Source organism: Haemaphysalis longicornis, unplaced genomic scaffold (assembly GCF_048455015.1).
Source record: "Haemaphysalis longicornis isolate Haplotype H1 unplaced genomic scaffold, Haemaphysalis longicornis Haplotype H1 scaffold_10, whole genome shotgun sequence".
Classification (NCBI taxonomy): domain Eukaryota; kingdom Metazoa; phylum Arthropoda; class Arachnida; order Ixodida; family Ixodidae; genus Haemaphysalis; species Haemaphysalis longicornis.
The window spans coordinates 151,663,601-151,679,518 of NW_027526204.1; the positions used below are offsets into that span (position 1 = coordinate 151,663,601).

General features: G+C 49.4%; 1 protein-coding gene across 1 annotated transcript in view; it reads left to right on the forward strand.

Annotated features, from left to right (window-relative positions):
* Positions 1-15,918, forward strand: part of LOC144160152 (ABC transporter G family member 23-like) — a 31,210-nt gene that overhangs the window by 4,492 nt on the left and 10,800 nt on the right. Inside the window, exons 2-6 of the mRNA XM_077691749.1 lie at positions 3,254-3,739; positions 6,384-6,561; positions 13,555-13,664; positions 14,160-14,230; positions 15,292-15,380. Coding sequence (XP_077547875.1) covers positions 3,254-3,739; positions 6,384-6,561; positions 13,555-13,664; positions 14,160-14,230; positions 15,292-15,380 — 934 coding nt within the window. The remainder of the gene's footprint in view (positions 1-3,253; positions 3,740-6,383; positions 6,562-13,554; positions 13,665-14,159; positions 14,231-15,291; positions 15,381-15,918) is intronic.

A 15,918-nucleotide genomic window follows, 5' to 3' on the forward strand; every position in this document is an offset into this window, starting at 1 on the left:
GTATCTGCTCCTTTCGTTGCAAATGTCGTCAAAAGACGATAGTCTTTATCGGCTATTGCGAAGTAAATGCCTCCCTTCGCTTTGCCGCTCACCTCTCATGTTGTTCCTCTTGCGTCGCGCTCCTCCCAAGGTAAAGACGCCAAAGGTTTGCTTAAATCATTTTAAATTTCCCGCGTTCCACTGCTCCAAACCGGGTGTCTCGATGCCAACGCTGCTGTACGGCGGAGACGCGCGTTAATCGAGGCGCCCTACTTCAACGTTTATAGAACCGCGTTCCCCTACTCCACGTGCGTTGCAAGCAGAACGTTGAACCTATCTAGTGGAACCTTGCGTAACTGTTGCCGGTTGATTTCTTAAAATGGCGCAAGAAGCTATAGTGGCGCGGGCGACAGTAGGCGACGGCGAAGTGAATTCTTTTTCTGCAGTTGATGAAGTATTTAATTTCGCAAAAGCAAGCATGTTTGATTTTTTTATAAAGGAACACTGCAAATATCACTTCTGTATTGATTTGCTGTCTCATATTTGCGTAATGTCTTGTTCTTCTTCAACAATGTTGACAAGTATGAACCTTACACCGGACATAGACGGGTAGATTTAGCTGTGACTATATAAGACTAATGGGCAGGCATTGTTTTGCTTTGGCCGGGTGGCTGAATCGAGTCACAGACAGACAGACGGACAGACATACAGACATACAGACAGACCAAAATTTCTGGGTTTAAGGAGCCCAAGAAAGACTATCGTCTTTAAAACAGGCTGTTTTTCGAACCACGGTCCTTCTGCACGCGAGGCGAGTGTTCTACCTCCACGCCATCGCTGCATCTTTTGTCGCTACCATTCGCTAGCCTACCATTGTCGCTGAAGAAGAAAGTATGACAGCTGCATCTTACCGGTACTCACCTACGGGGCAGAAACTTGGAGGCTCACTAAGAGGGTTCACCTGAAATTGAGAACGACTCAGCGGGCAATGGAGCGGAAAATGATGGGTGTAACATTAAGGGACAAGAAGAGAGCGGAGTGGGTCAGGGAGCAAACTGGTGTTAAAGACATATTAGTAGAAATTAAGAAGAAGAAATGGACGTGGGCAGGGCATGTAATGCGAAGGCAAGATAACCGCTGGTCATTGAGGGTAACAGAGTGGATCCCTAGAGAAGGCAAGCGCTGCAGGGGGGCGGCAGAAAGTTAGATGGGCAGATGAGATCAAGAAGTTTGCGGGGATAAATTGGCCACAGTTGGCACAGGACCGAGGTAATTGGAGAATAATGGGAGAGGCCTTTGCCCTGCAGTGGGCGTAGATAGGATGGTGTTGTTGATGATGATGATTCTGATGATGATGATGATGATGCTGATGATGATGATGTATATCTGTGTCGAACCGAAAAAAATACTGGTTCGGTTGCGGTTTTGGTTCAGGCGAAATCATTTTACTCCAGTTCAGTTCCGGTTCGACAAAATCACGTACCGAACCGGTTCGATGAGTTATCACTGAAATTTAAAAAAAACATTTAGTAGTTTAAAACGACAGTCAAATCAAAATACAAACAAAAATTCAAAATGCTGCTCTTCCCCAAGGGCAGTGGCGCAATTGCAGAGCAAACTTTAAACAATTACGAGATATTAGAAAAACAGATGAAGTGGCGGCGATCTACCACCTACTTTTTCGCCCAGACTTTATGTTGTCCTAGCGATAGCGACTATTCATAAAGCCACCGCCAAGACATATGACGGTACGATATATTTTCTGCCCTTCCCTTATTTGTTGAAATTACAATCGTCGCTATGGAATCGCCCATGACGCTAACCTTGAAGCCTTAAATTTAGGCCTGCGTACTCGCGCGTTCAAATACCAGCGCTTAATATCAATGGCGCAGACTTTTATATTTGTAACAAAACAGAAAAATCCTACAACAGACACTTAAATACTGCCAATGAATTAGTTGATTTGGTCACCCTGAATAATTTGTTAGCTGTCACCTTATTGAATGTGCTAGCCACACTTTTGTTAAAAGTAAGCTTTAGTTAACGCTCGGTCACTGCATTATTGCTGTGATCACTGCAATTCCTTTTGCAATAGCTATACCGGATGTGTGCATTACAATCAGTATTTCATCGTACCGCCTGACCCCCGGCCATCGTTCCGTGTGCTACATTGTGGAATCTTATAACAGATTATGCTGTTACAAAATGAAAGGGAAATTTGCCGCGCGGAGCTTGAGATGGGACTTTTTTGGGTAGACGCTCTTTAATTCGTTCACAGCAGTACTCCCCTCCGGAACGAGTAGCAGTAGAAGTAATGTAGCGAGTTGGGCAGTCTGTACAAGTGCACCTTCGAAACAAAGCAGATCTGAAAGAGACAAAACTGCATCATCAGCAAACGGCTCTGCCACTGAGCAGCTCCTGCGGTCACACTTGTCAAGTATTAACAATTTGCAGTTGTCGAACCTTTTAAACAAATTACGAAATGCAAAAAGTTTCCACACATCGGGTGTGGGCTTTCGCTGTTGCGCCGTGGAGCACTCCTGCAGCCGGATGGCTCCAATGAAGGCGAAGCTATAGGGAAGGGCACAGTCGTTTTATATCCCCTGCAAGCTGCCGAGAATGACATTTTGTTTGGTCAGCTTGCACCACGCTCGCGCTTCCAGCAGCAACAGACCATTGCTACATTGGTGCTCATTCATTTCCCCTGTTGTTACATAGAGCGTGATAATGTTCAGTTGTCTGGAGGGGAAAGTGCGCGAGCGGATACGAAGTTCATGGTACGCGAAAGAACAATAGGCCTGAATTGCATTGACTGTGCAATATCAACAACGTAAGGTCGAACCGTTTCGGCATGAACCGGTAACCATTGTTTCTTTTTTCGGCGGTTAAGTTCCAGTTCAGGTTCAGCGTGCTCAAAAAATAACGGTTCGGGTTCGGGTTCCGTTCCGGCAAAAATACCGGCTCAGTTCCTGTTGTCGGTTCGGTTCCGGTGTGTGTGTGTGCGTGTGTGTGTGTGTGTGTGTGTGTGTGTGTGTGTGTGTGTGTGTGTGTGTGTGTGTGTGTGTGTGTGTGTGTGTGTGTGTGTGCGTGTGTGTGTGTGTGCGTGTGCGTGTGCGTGTGCGTGTGCGTGTGCGTGTGTGTGTGTGTGTGGTGAACTATTCCTCACTTGTTTGCAGAAAATGCACTTGTTATATACCCCCATTTATCGCCGCGGTTCGAGCTTGCCCGGTATCGACTGCCGTGTGCGATTTCGACGCATTCGCTCGACAACAAGCGTGCAGTTGCGCGGTGCACTGATCGGGCTCGCTGTTCGGCCTGCACCGTGGTGGTTCTCGGGAATCAGGTGTTCCTCGTACTGGCCACCCAAGCGGGGGAGGAGGACCGCGGAGGACCCACGGAGGCCCCGGCGGTGTCCGCAGCGCTGGAGGAAGTCAGCGTCGCCCTCAGCTTCATGGCCTCGGTGGGCCGGCTGAAGCTGCAGGGCGGGGGGCGGCTCGATCCCAAGGAGCGGAAGCGGTCGCGGGCGCGCATCGGGGCCATCTTCTACAAGAACGTGCTCAAGCTGCGCCGCAGCGTGGCCATGCTGCTGTACAGCTTCCTGCTTCCCTCGATCGAGGTGAGCTTCTTCTGCGCTGTCATCGGCAACACGCCGTTCGGCCTCAACCTGGCCGTCGTCAACGAGGAGCCGCCGCCGCCCGTCGGAGCCAAGGCGTTCAGCGCCGAATTCCTCGACCACATCGACGACACCATCCTGCCCCAGGTACGAGCCGCAGCTATAGGCGCCCTCAACGGGACCACGGCTGACTGGTCCGCAAAGCGAGTTGATAAGGCCTGACGGCGCATTTAGCTCGCTACGTTCAAATTCTCTCCCACTTTGCCGAAGGACAAGAGAGAGAGAGAGAGAGTAAATGTTTATTGAAAAGGGGAAGAGCCTAAGAGGTCGACCTGAGAAAGTGATCCTGGGCTATATACTACTTCCCACTGGGGGGAGGGCACTGAGGATAAAAAGAGAAAGGAATGGATATGTAAGGAATAAAAAATAAAATATGGAAGGTATGGGAAGTGACAATTAAATCGACAAATGAACTATGTACAAGCAGTAAAACCAATGAACGCCTCACATACAACGGGGCGTTGCATGAGATGGTTGCAGTCCACTTTTCAGCACATGATTATCTTCCATAAAAATAAAAAAAACGATTGAGACATTATTTCGCAGTCTACATTTTGTCGCAAACTAGAGCCGAAAATCCAGAGAGGAGTCACCAAGAAATAGTAGCAGGGCTTTAACGGCTAGGGTTTGTTTCCTGTTGTCAGCCCACACGCCCAAAATCTTTTGTCCGGACAGAGGGCTGGTGTCCAAGCGTAGTAATGCTGCCTCAAGGTTCTTTCGCTCACTAGAGTACTTGGGACAAGCGCTAAGAAAATGTTCGCTAGTCTCAGGACAGTCGCACACAAGGCAGTCCGGGCTGTCCTCCCGTCCGACTGTGAGGAGGTATACTTCGGGGTCAATGCTACTCCACGACGCAGCCTGCGAACTCGAGGAGCATGAGTGAGCCACAACTTTCGCTCTGGATCGAGCCTGTGAAGGCGTTCATGTCAGTTCTTCGGGTTTGACGAATGGTAGGCTGCAGCTTGTTTACGTGCTCGGTAGAGTGTCGCGTTAGCATCCTGCCTTGTGATGGGTATAGCCAAGAGAGTTCAATTGTGATGTGCCTGCATGCTGTGCTTCTGCGTCCGCCAACTCATTTCCAGCGATGCCACAGTGACTTGATATACACTGAAGCAACACCGTGTGGCTATTTTCACTATCTGAAGGACAAGGGTACGATTTTGGCCTAGGAGGTGACATTTTTTGGTGGAGGGAGAAATAAAACTTCCATCTATGCAAGACTTTGGCGCAACTAAAATTAAACAGCGCTCAAAATCGTCTGTTACGGTTTTTGAATGGGTAGTGTATAGCCAAAAACTTTGCATATATCACTATTTTATTATTTTTATACAATGCTGAGGTGATGAAGAATCAGTATAGGTGTATTCACGAAAGTCAGTAGTAACGGCCTTGTAGAATCGAAGACGAATAGTAGGCGAAAAATGTTCACGTAATTTCCCTCCTAAAACGGAAAGAACATTATTTTCACGAGAATGTAAATTTGGGCTTGTTGGTGAAGCATTCCTGTAGGCAAAGTGCGAGGCAGACAAAGGCCCCCACCTAATGGTCAATAGTTTCAACGAGCAGTCATTGAGGCTCTGGAAAGCTGGTCATCTTACGCACATACAGATATCGGTAGCGGAAGCTTTGGTCAAGAAGAATATCTAAAAAAAAATCTCCTCCACAAGAAACCTCATTACCCCCGCATAAATGCTCCGTGGTTCCGTATATTCATGGCTTATCGCACGACCTAAAAAAGATCGGAACACGCGCCAGTGTAAAAGTAGTGTTTTCAGCCCCGAAAAAATTGGCCACCTCATTCAAGTTGAAATCTTTAGATGCAAAAGTAAGCCGAGGATGTGCCAAGAAGCACACAAATCCCTTCGTTTCGTGTGCAGGAAATGTGGCGTACCAGACGCGTCTCTCTTGTGGTAAGTAGCATGTAGGACAGACCGGTCGCTGTTTAAATGATAGGCTCCGCGAACACGCACGCAATGTCATGAATGGTCGTGATGGTTTCCTCGCACTGCACCGCAGCACATGCGTTCTAGAGGGCTGTAAGCCGGATTTTCAAAAATGTTTTGTGATTGGGAAAAGCAAAAGCAGGCTCACGTGCGAGATCATCGAAGCGGAAGAGATTTGTAGAGTGGGGCCAGAATGTGTCAGCTCCCCCTCCCTCGCTCTTTGTGATAAGGAGTTGAAATTCCTGAGGCTATAGAATGTTCGCGCATGGCAAGTGTGTTATCTCTAGATAATTTTGCGTATTTTTTCACTGTTTTGGGGCGGGGTATATATTACTTTGCTTCTCGAAATAAACTTTGCTGGAAATTAGCGCTCGTCCTCGTCTCATCCCTTGTCTCGTCCTGTGTCGGCCTCGCGCTTTGCCTACAAGAATTATTTTCAATGTACCGCTTTGATTGGCTATTTTTACTCATTTCCGATATCGAAAAAAACCTTGCACCGGCATTCTCGCAGGACTTGGCGCATTGTGGCGCATTGTGACAGCCACCAAAATATCCGAGGGCAAGACAATTACGAAGCTCACAGAAAATTTTACTGCTTGCGTCATTATCAAGCTGGCGTATGATTGCAGCGCATATTTCTCCTATAGTAAGGTTTCGTGAGAAACTCAATGGCCATTATCGCTACTGAGTCTAATATTCTGGCTGGAACAGCAAACACGGTGGTACATAACACGCACCCGTGCAGGCAGCCTTAATGTTGGCCTGTGTCCATGCCTGGTTCCGCGCAGGTGAAATTCGACGACCTCGATTCGGCCTTGAATTCTGTGAGAGACGGCCACGCATACGGCGCCATTCACCTGCGCAAGAACATCACCAGGAGCCTCGAGGCGCGCTACAACCGGCAGACTCAGCTCAGCGCTGAACTCATCGATTTCTCCTCTGTTCACGTCTACCTGGACATGTCCAGTGAGAAGCACTTTTTCACTGTCCGTTCCTATTTCGCCACACTCTAAGAAACCGCCGCGGGTGGGCTTCACCACAAGGCTTCAGGACGACCAATCGGCGTGACCAAAGGCGCAGGTTTGGCGAATGACGAAGCCAAACATGCGATTAAACTAAAAATTAGTGCCCTTTCACTCGGTGGAGAAGGATTACCTGCAAAGCTGGACGCAGCGCACGGAGTGCATGAAACAAAACGTTTATCGTAATTTGCGATGGAGCATATTTCCTAGCGAATTAGGTGAATGAATCTCTGACGTATCCAAGCTTTGTTCTTGCCAATAAACATGGAACTGCATGTGTCCCTACCGCGTCGTAAGCATATCACTGTTTGTGTAAGGCCAGGTTCACACTGTTGCTGCAACTGTCGTAATAACTTTATAGAATGACGTCATTTCACGTCTCAGCCAACCGAACTGCGTGACATGGCATTTTTTACGTCCATACATCACGATACGGGTTTTGCGTTGGTAATCTGAACATAGCCTAACACACAAATTCAATCCGTTTTACCACTAAGGACTCCGGACAGGTCCCATTGAGCCATTTAACGTCCGCGTTTAAATCTCGCACCAGCACAACGGACATACCATCCATCAGTACGGGCATCAAACCTATAGCTGCACGTGCACGCCTCCCCTCCTCTCTCCCACTATTCTCCACTTCAAACCTGCGCACGCATAGACCGGCAACCGGTCATGTGCGCGTGCTTAGAAGTGACAGACGCCGTCGAAAATATCCCCTGACAGACCTCTGAAAAAGTGAAATTGGCCCACGCCGGCGTTCCAAGCCGGCAATTTTCTGTTCATCCGGGAGGAATTCACCGGTATTCCACGAGCTGAACTTGAGGCCGTAACGGCGGTGCCAGCAGCTTTCCATGGTTTTTGCACCCATTCGCGCTCGTGTTCGGGCCAACGCTTCGATTCTTGGTCTTATTCCTCGAAACGAACTGTATGCATCCGTCCCATAACAATTTAAAACCTAGAAGCCCTTGAGCTCTATTCGCGCGTACAAACATGTGGCTGTACGTTTTCCTTCCCCCTCGCATGCATCTTACTGTGTGCGTAAGATGTCGGTGTAACACATCAACCCACACCCAAACCACTCGATTGAGGAGGACAGCCGACTAACCGCATTGAGCCTTGTAATTTCGACACCTAAATACCAGCACAACCGGCATTTCATCAGTACCGGCATGAAGCATAGCTATGCGTGCACCCCCACTCCCCCACCCCCACTCCCCACGCATAAACCGGCAACCGATGATAGCGCATACTTAGGCGTGAAAGACACCGGCGAAAATGTCGCTCAGAAGGTCTTCCAAGCTGAAAAGGAAATATCGGCTCAAGCCGGCGTTCAAACTGGGGAAGTTTCTCTCCTACCGGGAGGGATTCGCAGCTACTTGGCGAAGTGAATTTCAGTGGAAACGGCGACAGCGGCGTTCAGTCGTTTTAGGGGGCAGCCCTTTGGCAGCCGTTAGCTGGACTTCGCGGGAGCGGCGTCTTTTTATGTCCGCGTAACCGAGTGAGCGAACGCAGCAGCGACGAAAAAGAAAACGGAGAGGAGCGTCTAGCGAAGGGTGAAGTGGCGCACGACACGTGCGGCTACGGCGTCATCTCTCTCACTGTTTTTCCCTCACACATGTTTCATGTGTCGCCACAAAGGAGCGCCCTCCCCCTGACACTTTCCTCATATGCTGTTCCGTTCTCCGCTAATCCAAAGCACGCGTCGTTTGCGCGGGAGGCTGAAACACGATGTGCAACATGCTCGCTGCTCCCCTGTGTGGGGCTAATCCGAACCACGTGACGTTTGCGCGAGAGGTTGAAACACGATTTGCAACATGCTGACCGGCGACGGCGGCGCACTGCGAGGTAGCAGCAGAGTAGCGCACGCCGCCGTACGTTCGCTGATCACGCGGAAACTGCCTGAGACGCAGCAGAAATGCGCCGTGACCGAGAAGACTGCAGCTCGTGCTTGCACACAAATTTTCATATTAGGGAGTGTAGTAATCGTCAGTGCATTTTTTACGCCCATCCAGGCTTCTGTTTATTTTTCGCAATCATCTGATAACCGCACTACCGCCGTTAGCTGCCGACTGCGCAACTTGCCAAGGGGGCATGGGTGGAGGCGAGGGGGAAAATAGTTGTGAAAGAGGTGTCAGCGGTGGTGAGGAGGAGCCCCGGAGCGGCGCCGAGTAAACCGATGACACCGGAATGAAAACTGAGGGGGTTAGACATATACTGCTTTGCAGTAAAAATAGGAACTGAACTAGGAATTACACCGCATGCTTGGCTTCGTTTGGCCAAATTCGCATCTTTGGTCACGCTGACTGGTCGTTCCGGAGCCTGTCGGTGAAGCCCACCCGCGGCGATTTCTTAAGTCCTCAAAACACCGTTCTCCATCCACCCCACAAAAGCACCCAAAACATTCAAGCTCGAAACCGTGGAACAAAACATTCAACAAAAGAAATTTAGTGCCCTTCCACTCTGTGAAGAAAGATGACCTGCCAAGCACCACGCCGTCCGCGGAGTGCACGATACAAAGCACTTGTGTTTGTAATTTACGACTGAACCCACTTCTTAGCCAATTACCCGAATGAAATTTTGAAAGACTTAAGCTTTATCCTAGCGGACAGACGTAAGGCTGTTACAGCTGTATCTTTCCCTCCCGCGTCGTAGTCATCTTACTGTTTGTGTAACACGCCAACACAATCCAATCTACCACTGCGGACACCGTACCGGTCGCATTGGGCTGTTTGACGCCCACGTTTAAACCTCACGCCAACACAACGGACATGTCGTCAGTAAGAGCATGAAACCTATAGCTGCTCGCCGCCTTCCCTCCACTCCCAACCCGTGCACGCATAAACCGGTCACTGGTCATGAGCAGGTGCTTACAAGTGAAAGACACTGTCGAACATCTCGCTCTGAAAGCCCTTTAAGCTGAACAAGTTTATTGGCCCACGTCGGAATTCCAAGTGGGCCAGTTGCTGTTAATTCCCGGAGGGATTCGCAGTTACTCGACCAGCTGGAACTTGAGCCGGCAACGGCGGCGGCAGAGGCTTTCCGTTGTTTTTGTGCCCATTAACGCTTCTTTGCTGGCTGACACTTCTTCAATTTCCGCTCTTCTTCTTTCAAGCTAACGACAAGCGTCCGTCCCATAGCAAGTGGACACACGCGTGGGTATCTTTTTTGCTGCCCAGTCGCAGGCATCTTATTGTCTATGTAACACACCCAGACCCAAACGTTCGATTGCGGAGGACAGCTGACCGTGCGTATTGAGCCATTAGACTCCCACGTTTAAGTCTCCCACAACCACGACGGGTATGCCATCGGTAGCGGCGTTAAGCCCTGCTACGCGTGCACCCCCGCTCCCTCCACCACCAATATGTGCATTCCTAAACCGGCCAGCAGGGATGGGCACGTAATTAGGCGTGAAAAACACCGGCGACTGGAGAGAGAAAGACTTTATATATGCGGCCATACTAAGATCTATTATTATTCTTTCACCAGAAGATATATGACCAGCTTGTCAATGAGGGCCGCCGACGCGACATTGTCATTCGGAATGGCTTTCAAGCTAAAGAAGAATTATGCATGCTCACGCCAGAGTTCCTACGGGGCAATGCTTTCAACCAGCAGGGACCCGAAGCTAGAGGGCTAGGTGGAATTTGGGGCGGCAACGGTCGCGGCTACATTCTCGGCTGCGACCGTTGTGAAAGAGGGGTCATCGGTGTCGTGGAGGAGACCCGGAGAGGCGCCCAGTAAATCGGCTTCACCGGAATGAAAACGGGGGGGGGGGGGGGGGGGGGGGCGAGACATATACTGCTTCGCAGTAAAACGCCCGAAAGCCGCCGCTACCGTCGCCGCCAAGAATGTAGCCGCGGGCGTTTCCGCCTTATTTTCCACCTCGTCCACTAGCTGCGGGTCCCTGCCGGTTGAAAGCAACTCGCCCCGTTGGAACGCCGGCATGAACACATAATTCTTTAGCGTGAAAGCCATTCCGAACGACATTGTCGCGTCGGGGGCCCTCGTTGGCCAGGTGGTCATAGTTCTTCTGGTGGAAGAATAATAATAGATCTTAGTCTGGCCGCATATATAAAGTCTTTCTCTCTCCGTTTGCCCGTGTATTTCACGCCTAATTATGCGCCCATCCCTGGTTGCCGGTTTAGGCGAGCACGGATTGGGGGTGGAGGGAGGGGGCGTGCACGCACAGTAGTGCTTAATGCCACTACTGATGACATACCCGTTGTGGTGGTGGGAGATTTAAACGTGGGAGTCTAATGGCTCAATGTGCGCTGTCAGCTGTCCTCCGCAATCGAGCGTTTGGGTCTGGGTATGTTACACAGACAATAAGATGCCTGCGACTTGGCAGCGAAAGGGATACCCACGCGTGTGTCCGCTAGAATAAAGGTCGATGACTTCGAGGGGTCCACTCGCTATGGGACGGACGCATGTCGTTAGCTTGAAGGAAGAAGAGCGGAAACTGAAGTGTCAGCCCGAACAGAAGCGTAATGGGCGCGAAAACAACGGAAAGCCTCTGCCGCCGCCGTTACCGCATCAAGCTTCAGCTGGTCGAGTAGCTGCGAATCCCCCCCCGGAATAAACAGCAACTGGCCCGCTTGGAACGCCGACGTGGGCCAATAAACTTGTTCAGCTTAAAGGGCTTTCAGAGCGACATGTTCGACAGTGTCTTTCACTTGTAAGCATCTGCTTATGACCGGTGGCCGGTTTATGCGTGCACGAGTTGGGAGTGGAGGGAGGGGGGCGAGCAAGCGAAGCTATAGATTTCATGCCCTTACTGACAACATGTCCGCTGTGTTGGCGTGAGGTTTAAACGTGGGCGTCAAACAGCCCAATGCGACCGGTCCGGTGTCCTCGGCGGTAGAGTGGATTGTGTTGCCGTGTAACACAAACACTAAGACGACTACGACGCGGGAGGGAAAGATACAGCTCTACGTCTGTACGCTAGGACAAAGCTCAAGTCTTTCAAAATTTCATTCAGGAAATTGGCTAACAAGTGGGCTCAGTCGTAAATTACAAACAAACGTGTTTTGTAACGTGCACTCCGCGGAGAGCGTGGAGCTTCACAGGTCATTTTTCTTCACACAGTGGAAGGGCACTAAATATTTTTTATACCCTTTCACGCTGCTGCTGATTCTTCGCAATCTGATAAGGGCGCTACGGCTACTGTCAGCCGACTGCGCAACTTGTGAAAGAGACACCGGTGATGGCGAGGGAAATAACCATTGTGAAACAGGGGTTGGTGATGGAGGAGCCCCAGATCGGCTCCGAGTAAATCGGCTTCCCCGGAATGAAACCTGGGGGAGGTGAGACATATACTGCTTCGCATTAAAAGCTCGCCACACATTGAAGTCACACGAGCAACAACATTGTCTTGTCTATAAGCAACCTGTGTGCGCCTTCAAGTGATTGATCTCTCTTGGACTACCCATAAGATCATTTGTCAAGCAGCCATGCTGCTCGGCAAACGATCCTCTAAATGCCAGGCTGCTGGACTCGTCGTCGAGATCAAGAGACGGCACACAAAATGACCGACCGCGCGAGAAAATTAATAGCTGAGTAATTTAGTTGACAAGAAAATCTTGTGAATTCGGTTCGGCACCAGGGCCTCCGGAACGCGATACGAACATGCATCTCCAACGTCACCGCAGCCCACTGGCTCTAACCGCTGACATGGATTGGAGGCGCAGCGGTCACTTAGTGGCCCAGGGCGCTATGTCGGCGCCCAAAATACCGGCAAATCCATTGGACAGTTCGACACTAACAGTTTTCGCATTCACTACATCATAAGCTTTCCTGATGTGTCCAAGAGTTTAATTTTCCCCACTTTGTTTGCAAAGATGAGGTATACGTTTATAGGCCCACTTCACAGAGCGACGTAGGGTGACGTTAGATGTTAATGCGGCGGCTTTGGCGATTGGCTTTCATATAGCCGCTCTGTGAAAGCTGTACGCGTTCCGATGGCGAACACTGCATTTTATCCCACATTGAGGCAATAAGATATGCGGTTAGATTCAGATAGGTGGCGAGGCAATGGAAGTGGTAAGCGAATGTATCTACTTTGGCCAAGTAGTGACCCCGGATCCCAACCATGAGGCAGAGATTAGAAGGATAGGAATGGAGTGCAGTGCATTCGGTGGAGTGCAGCGCATGCGGCAGGCATTCTCAGATAATGAATGGCAGACTACCATTGTCCCTGAAGAAGAAAGTATATATGACAGCTGCATCTTACCGGTACTCAACTACGGGGCAGAAACTTGGAGGCTCACTAAGAGGGTTAAACTTAGATTGAGGACGACTCAGCGAGCAATGGAACGGAAGATGATAGGTGTAACATTAAGGGACAAGAAGAGAGCGGAGTGGGTCAGGGAACAAACGCGTATTTAAGACATATTAGTAGTAATTAAGAAGAAGAAATGTACGTGGGCAGGGCATGTAATGCGAAGGCAAGATGACCCTTGGTCATTAAGGGTAACAGAGTGGATCCCTAGACAAGGCAAGCGTGACAGGGGGCGGCAGAAAGTTAGGTAGGCAGATGAGATCAAGAAGTTTGCGGGTTAAATTGACGCAGTTAGCACAGGACCGGGATAATTGGAGTTCTATGGGAGAAGCCTTTGCCCTGCAGTGGGTGTAGATAGGCTGATGATGACTGCGATGATGACGATGATGAGGCAAGAAGAAATTCTGTCGCGATGTAGCGGTCGACTCTTTATCAACGTGCCCGTTCTTCTAAGCCGTCTTTATGCCGCCGTCCTTACCAAGTACCACCCCCTACCGACCCGCGCGCTGCGCGGGTATGCGTAATTTCATTTGGCGACGGAAATTCTGTAACATTGAATAAAATACCGTAAATTTATACGAATTCCTTACCAAATGATTCTCTTTACAGATCAGCAAGTTTTTATACGAATTCCTTACCAAATGATTCTCCTTACAGATCAGCAAGTTTTTATGACCATGCAAGCGTATCTCAAGCTGGCCCTGAATGCTACGCTGCCGGACTTTTTACCCAATAATAATAAGCTCGCCGCCAGAGAAGTCCTTGTGGTGAGTACGAAACTTTAGCTGTGTACGTGGGGACTTGCTAGGCATAGTTTGTTTGGTGTGAAGCCGGTAAAGCTAAGCACTATTCTACCGGATACTCAAGAACAACAATTTTCCGTCCCCTTCGAGGCTCCTGCATTTTCGGGACCATAACTGACAGCCTTCTCTGAGTGGAAGACTGCCTTAAGAAGATTGCCTTACACATGCCCGACAATTGGCTTAAGATTCGCTGCCTAATTTATTGCAGTCGTCATATATAAAATCCCTTGAAACGCATGAGAGTGTCGACATTCTACGATTTCTACAGTGGTGGCAGATTATTTACTTGCATTGATAGTATAAAGCTTTACATGTCTTGTTTAATATTGTGGTTTATTTTATTGTTAGATAAGGTCGCCTTATGTTTTACCCTGTCTTGTACGTTGGTGCCTTGTCAGATCGAACCTCTAAGATTGTGTGTTCTTGCTTATTTGCTTTCGTCATTCGCAACTTCATCAGATTGAGGAGCCGGTCGTTGGAAGCAAGACGACAAAGTTCAGCGAATTTGTAACTCCCGGAATGATCATGACGTGAGTCATTATCTTGAACCTCAATCCCATCCAAATATAAGTTTCGTGGTGCCTGTGCAAAGGCTGCTGCACATAGTAACATCGTATGTTAGCCTGAGAGTATACTTTTTTTTTTCGCAAGGAGACTTAATGATGATTTGGGAATGAAATTTTAACAAGACCAACAATTGTGTGCGCTTATGGCGATCTCCAAAGTTAATAGTACATGCTTCAGGAGGCCAAGCAACTCTTGTGAAGCTGAGGAAACGAAGGAAATATTTCAGAAATTTCAGGTAAAAGAAGCGGAGTGGGAGTCCCTTCCGAAGACACGCGGACACAGGCGTAGGGATGCCTCAAGCAATAATTGTTAGGGTCCTCGAAGGTCGCGCAACTACGCGTTATTCTGATACCAGCATCTCAAGATTTAAAGAAATCAAAGCCCTCCTGGCGACTGGGCGCGGAAATTTAAAGGGCTCTCCCCGTACCCCGGGTTTCTCGTAAACACCGGGATGCACCAACAAATGCGCAGGTTTTAATGACAAGTTAGGCCTGCATTGCATTTATAGAATAAAAAATAAGTGCAGTGTGTTTTTACTACGGCAGCTGTTTTCGGAAGTCCCACCTTAAGGAGACAGCGTACTCTGTACGGATGTACACCGATGAAGACAGGCTCGACCCCAGTAGATCCCCTGAGCGTACGAAACAACGGGCCAAGAATGTTAAGTCGAGCGCTGCATGTACACTTGAAGCTCTAAAGGTTACTGTGGGCGATCAGACCCAGCGTTCGTTTTGCTCTCTCTCTCCTGGCTATATAGAACGCGGAGAGAAAAATATTACGGCATGATGCTTCGGCATGGTGCTGTCTAAGCATGGTCTTGGAAGACCGCGTCCTTTCGTATATTTTTAACCCGAGGCTTCGCTCGGGTCCTCATCGTTGCTTGTTTCCCTCCCTGCTCATGCGAGGACAAAAACTATTCTCCCTTGCCGCGCAAGACAAACGGCAGAGATTGTGCAGCGCGGCGTGGGTGAAAGTAACACCCGACGCCACGCCACTGTCACACAGTGTGCTCGGCCCTGCGCAGGATCACCTACTTCATGGCGGTCACCGCGTGCATCAGCAGCCTCCTGGAGGAAAAGTCCGATGGCCTCCTGGAAAGGTGCACCGTCGCTGGTGAGCGTTTCACTGTGTCGACCCCGGCCCATGGAGTAACTTCACAAACTCAGCCGCGGATCTTGTCATACGGGTCCGAACCGTGGTTGAGCTGTTAACCGCAGTGAACGCAAACCGGGCTTGACGACCCCTGTTGGACAAAATGGCGGCGATGGCGTTGCCAGTTTCCGGCCGGTTGAGAAGTCGCTCCAAGGGACTACTTATTACGCATTGGTGCCATGGTGCAGTGGTGTTGATAGGCACTATATATAGGCAAATAGCCTTAACCACGCTATGTTGCAGCGCGAGAAATCCTCATTACATATTTTCGATTCTTCTGAACGAACACACGCATTGTTTGAACGATGGAGGCAATTGTTAGAAAATGTATTATGCTTATCGCTTAGCGGTGCAGAGTTAGGTTGTTCAACAAAAAGTCGGCGAAGCCTTTCAATGCACGCTAATGTTCCTAAAAACCAAGTGACCATATCGCAATACGCAACGAGAAGCTTATTTTTGTTGTGTGACAGTGTCCGCGATGTCCGGGGACTGCGGTGTC